This window comes from Nicotiana tabacum, chromosome 13, assembly GCF_000715075.1.
Source record: "Nicotiana tabacum cultivar K326 chromosome 13, ASM71507v2, whole genome shotgun sequence".
NCBI classification, from domain to species: Eukaryota; Viridiplantae; Streptophyta; class Magnoliopsida; order Solanales; family Solanaceae; genus Nicotiana; species Nicotiana tabacum.
In genome coordinates this window covers 120,579,701-120,585,320 of record NC_134092.1, presented here as the reverse complement: position 1 = coordinate 120,585,320, position 5,620 = coordinate 120,579,701, and the positions used below count along the sequence as shown (strand labels likewise).

The following is a 5,620-nucleotide window of genomic DNA, read 5'->3' as shown; positions in this document are numbered from 1 at the left end:
TATTATGAATAACTAATTTGTTATCTAGGGTTTTGATGGAACCTTTTGTAAGATGAATTCTTATTATGTTTTTATATAATTGAGTCGTTGGATTTCTCTATTTGTTCAACTACGTATTTATTGCTGTTGATTGAATGACCAACAATTGACTGTGCTTATTTAGTATGTATATTGCTCGAGAGAGTACACATTTAGGTAATTGTTGAACAACATCACTCCTAATATATGTGAGAGATCAATATGGAGGGTTTAAAGGCGGGATTAGAGATAACGAAACCTTGGTGCGATCGTAGTGAGCGATGAATTAGTGCCAGCTAGCGTAGTTCGAGAGAATACGTCTAGTAAATTGTGGTAGTTGCTCGAGAGAGAGCTACGACACCCAAAGTACTCACGATCGGTAGAGAATACTTAGGCGATATTGTAGAAGACGTAGCGGGAAGGATTCCGACAATTGGGGAAATCATAACTCTAGACCTCCTTAATCTTGTCTCCACCCCTTAGTATCTTTAGTTGTTAGTTCACTTCTTTAATTTGTTAGTTAATTAGTTTAAGATAAGAATCTTTGTATTTATAACTTAGGAATTGTTCGAGCTTGTCTTCTTAGTGATAGTCAACAGTTGTAGTTAAACCTTAGTTCTCTGTGGGATTTGACTCCGGACTTTTATACCGGATTATATTTGCAGCGACCGCTTATCCTTTTCGGACTAGTGTTGAGCGTGATCAGGTGCTTAAGCACCCATTGTCTTTGGCCAAACTTAATAAATTTATATAGGTAATTATAAAAAATTTTAGATAAGTATTGAGTGATCACCCATCACTAAATTCATTTTTCCTCTTCTTCTGATATTTTTATCGGTGGGAGCCCATAACTTTAAAATTTTGGATCCGCCACTTATGTTAAATCTTGAACGCTCTTAGAAAAATTCCTATTTTCGCCATTGAATACACCCATATGCACGTTGGTGGAGGAAAGAATGAAGAAGAGCTTTCTTTACCTAATAAATTAACCAATGAGCCAACAACCACCCTGAAGGCTAGGGTCCTGCTTTCATATTGTACCAACTCCAATTTGGATTTTATTATGTTAGGGAGAATTTTTTTTTCTGTTTGCATACTAGTTATGCGGAGATTATAATGCAATGATTGTTTATGCAAGAAGTAGCAATGAAAGGATTGTTATGCCCTTATTAATAATGAAGGATCGTTATACACGAATTACTTACTTTAAAAGGATATTTTTATTTTTAAATAGTTTAACGTAATCTTATTTATCCTTATAAATAATGGAGTAGATAAATTTTCACATAACTTGATGGAGGTACTATTTAATACTGCCAACCAAAAGCTTGATTACTTTTGCTTATGCCAACAAAGCAACCAAACACTATTGTCTATATGAGATTTTATATGATATCAATTGTTCCAATACCATCAACAACTCCTAAGAAAACGGCAAACAGAGAGCTGTGGGCGGCTTTCTCTACTTATAGGGAAGATCTGTTAACTGTTAGCTCCAAAATTCAAAGATTAATGAAGTAGCAACTAATGCAAAAACAACCAATAGGAAAGCAAGAATCATGCTTGTAATCCTCCAAGATACCAACAAATGAACTATATACAATTTGATTCCTGTATCAACAAAAAAATACAATTTGAAGTAGCAACTAATGCAAAAACAACCAATAGGAAAGCAAGAATCATGCTTGTAATCCTCCAAGATACCAACAAATGAACTATATACAATTTGATTCCTGTATCAACAAAAAAATATTAGACTCATCTTTATCCTATGACTCATCCTTTCTGCACATTTTCACTGAGTTATCTGTAAGAGCTTAGCTACCAAGAATCCTTCAGATCATTCTTATAGAGTCCACATAAGATCCTGATACTTGTTTCAACTTATTCGGAAATTTACTTTGATAATGACAGAAAACATGTCCAATTTCTGAGGTAGAGGCAATTAGAACAAAGTTCTCTCCATTCCCAACATCTATCTCATACAGCCCTGCAAAAACTTCTTGAAATTCAGCAATTACTTGCTTGTAAGATGACTGGTCTGAAGGAATCACATTTATGATTACAGCACCATCTTTGCTAAGCAATGTCTTTGCAGCCAACAACACCGACTTTTGCAAAAACTGTAGAGGAGGAGCACTCGTACCCATACTAGCATTGCTCGAGTCTAAATCAACCATGATCACATCAAACTTACCATGAAATTGGCCCAAACAATCACTCCCGTCCAAATCACAACAACCATGTAAACCATCATTTTCTACACTAGTCGCGAATTTTTCAATCATTTCTATCGCATCTCCAACACACACATGGACTAAGTCACCATGTACCAACCCGAAATATCTCCTTGCAACCTCCAAAACAACATGATCAATCTCAACACCCAAGACTAGAAAACCTAATTGGGAACTCAAAAAACCAAGAAGCGCCCCTCCTCCAACACCCAAACACAAGGCTTTTGGCTTTATCCCTTTTCCAATTTGCGCATCCAAATATGAAGCGATTACTGAAAGACCAGCTACCATTGGAGTCAAATAAGGATTAACTAGAATCCCATCATCAACTACCTCAAATTCAACGCCTTCCATATCAACAAAATCCACTTTCTTGGGACGGATTCTTATCTGAGTTTGTACCAAATTCGGCATTCTCTTGAATCTCAATCTCCTCCTAAACTCTCTATCCCCATTTTCCAATTCCAACTCCACATCTTCTACCAGCATTTCTCCAACACATTGTCCAACACATCTTTCCAATACCAGACTCCGAATTACCCCATCTTCATAGCTCAAGAACGGAATTTCAGGTATTTCAGGTAGCCCACCACCTGTTCGACGAAATGCCAATGTGGGTGTCAACTCAATCAACAACGGCAACAATTTTTCTTCAACAACAGATGAATCAGCTATACAATTGGAGAGTACTGGAGAATGATTATACGAAGTGGGGTGTGGCGAATTCGGTGAATTGCCGATGATTATGAGGCGAGAGAGATGAGAAAAAGTGAGGAGGAGTTGAAGATGACCTTGTTCTGTAGAAAAAATCCAGTCTGATTCGCGATTTATTGGAACTAACATTGCTGCAATTTGAGTCGGTTTTGAAGGGAGGGGTGAATCAAGAATTGAAATGCGGAGTTCTTGAGAATGGAAGTGATCGAGATGAAGTAAAGGGTTTGGGATTATGAAGGTAATGTAGCGGGATGGGACTATGGTTTTGAAGATAGTTGGATCCAGTTGCGACATTTTTGAGAAAATGGGAGGGAAGACGAAAGCTGCAATAATAGGAGAATGGGAATTTACCAGAATTCGTTGGGTTTAAATATTTTAGAGCAAAAGATCTCAGCCATTGATTAAAATTAATCTCAGCCGTTCACATCCGCTGCTTAGCCTTTTTAATATGGTGGTTAATTTCGTTAACCTAACTAATTCCTTCTTCACCAGACGGCGTCGTTCCTCATTGAAAATACTGCAACTGTGTCGTTCGCCCCTTTCTTTCCCTATTTTAACTGGGCTGGCTCGATCATAACATCTATATTTAGTGATGATTAAATTAAAGTAGACTCTAGAGTTGAATGGTGTTCACCCTTTTGTTTTCTAAATAGTCAATCCAAAATAATATATTTAACTTTGAGTAAATGAGAGAAAATCACTTAGATTATATTGTTCAAAACTAACTTTTGTGTAGAACTCAATTTGCTCTTTGTATTGATTAAAATAAGGCTTTTAACACATTTCGTCGGTTGATCAAAATAACTATGGCTGTTAGTCAAACATACAAAATATATAGATTAGTAAACATATGTATATTATACATCAATATACCAAAGAAACGTGTTATTTTCGACTATTATTTTGAGAAAGATCATACTGTATAAAAACCCCATTAAAATATGCATGGTCCATTTTAATTCTTTGATCAAAATGGTTTATGTGGTTGCACGATAATTGAATCGTAGGCAAGTGGCAAGTAATAAAACTTCTTTAAAAATACAAATTTGTGCCGATGAATCACAATATCAAAATTCAAACGAGATTGAGAATCGTGATTTTTAGTAGCATGAATTATAATTTGTAGAATATGATCTTGAGTTCTTATAGCGAAATTCCAAAAACCGTGGAGCTCGAAGTAGTAAAAACTAAAAGGTTGAACCCGTCAAATTAAAATTTAAAATCTACTATTGCTTGTGTGTACGGGTAAAATCGGGGGCAATGTTTTTTCCGACTCCCCAATAAGGAAATGAGAGGGAAGCATAGTCCGACATAACTACAAACAAGGTCGAAGGATCCCTCGTATCCGAACTCGGGAAGAGTGAACGATGCATCTGGGGTTGGACACGGCAAAACAACGAACCCGAGCCAAGTAAAATTTCGAGCCCACGGGAAAAGGAGGAAGTGTTGGGCATGACAAGTATGAAGCCGTAATATTCGCCCTCAACCAAATATTGCGGCACAAATCTCGTCCGATATCAACTACGGATCGATATTTACCGAAAAAGAAGATTTTTACCTTATTTAGACTTATATTAGGACTGAAATTCTCCTAATATATAAAGAGGAGAGTTGTTTTTTCATTTGAACACACTGTTGACATGCGTATCAAAGCAATAAAAGTTCATTTTTGTCTTCTAGCTATTATTCAAAGTGTTCTTAAGCCATTCTCTTCTTTAATCGTAACCGAGATCGAGGGTTCGGTCGAGGCCAAATTTCAGCGTTCAAATTGAGACCAGACTTGATTGTTGCATTACGATTGGGTTGATCATTTATTCTCTCTTTAATTTAATTACTTGTTGTTCTTAGATCATTCGTATTGAATTAAATCACGTGTCTTTTAAACCGCGTGCAAATTTAATTGTTACTCATTTTAAGAGTAAACAATTTGGCGCCCACCGTGGGGCTAAGAATAATAGTGGTGATTTGATACGATTCTCCATAACACACCCTGTTTTACGCTTGTTCTTTGAAGTTTAGATTTTAGGTTAACCTAAGGATGTCAAATTCTCAGTCTGCTCACTTGAATGTTGACGCCGAGTCAGGACACCAAGGCGAGAACAAAAATGTGGTACCTAGCAATGATGTGCACCTTGTTGATCCCAATGGTGTTCCAATCGCCGATCCGGCCGATGCTAACTCACAGGTTGCCATCAATGTCAATCTACCAACTGACCCAAAAATAACGTTCACGGGGCACCCCGACCATCGGCTCGAGAAGCACCCGAAGGTGAAGGTGATAGGTGAGGTTGCGATTGATTTTCGAAATCTTGCAAACTCAGCAATCGGCAATAGCGCAGTTACAAACCCAGAGTTACATCCCTAACATGGTCGAGCCCGAGCGGAGCAGGGAAAATACTCGAAGGAATGAACAAGTTGTCATGGAATCAGATGAATTCAGGCTCGGGGAAACTTTCAAGGTGATGAAGATGCTCGAAGCGTTGACAAAATGAGTGGAGTCTGGTGAGAAAAAAGATAGAGGCCAACGACAAGAAGGTGAAACTTATAACTCCAAGGTCGATAAGATCCCGGGAACACCCCCAATATTGAAGGGGTCAGACTACAAAAAGTTCATTCAGAAGATGTAACGACCCAGCTGATCATTTTAAGTA

General features: G+C 37.5%; 1 protein-coding gene across 1 annotated transcript; it reads right to left on the bottom strand.

The window, feature by feature from the left end:
• Window positions 1-1,697: 1,697 nt before the first annotated feature.
• Window positions 1,698-3,556, bottom strand: LOC107787114 (uncharacterized). Its single transcript, XM_075229095.1, has one exon. It carries the CDS (start codon window positions 3,261-3,263, stop codon window positions 1,854-1,856), a length of 1,410 nt encoding a protein of 469 aa, XP_075085196.1. The 5' UTR covers window positions 3,264-3,556; the 3' UTR covers window positions 1,698-1,853.
• Window positions 3,557-5,620: the final 2,064 nt, after the last annotated feature.

Excerpts from the sequence above, each read along its gene's own strand:
- LOC107787114 (XM_075229095.1), bottom strand. The coding sequence starts at position 3,263 with ATGTCGCAACTGGATCCAACTATCTTCAAAACCATAGTCCCATCCCGC.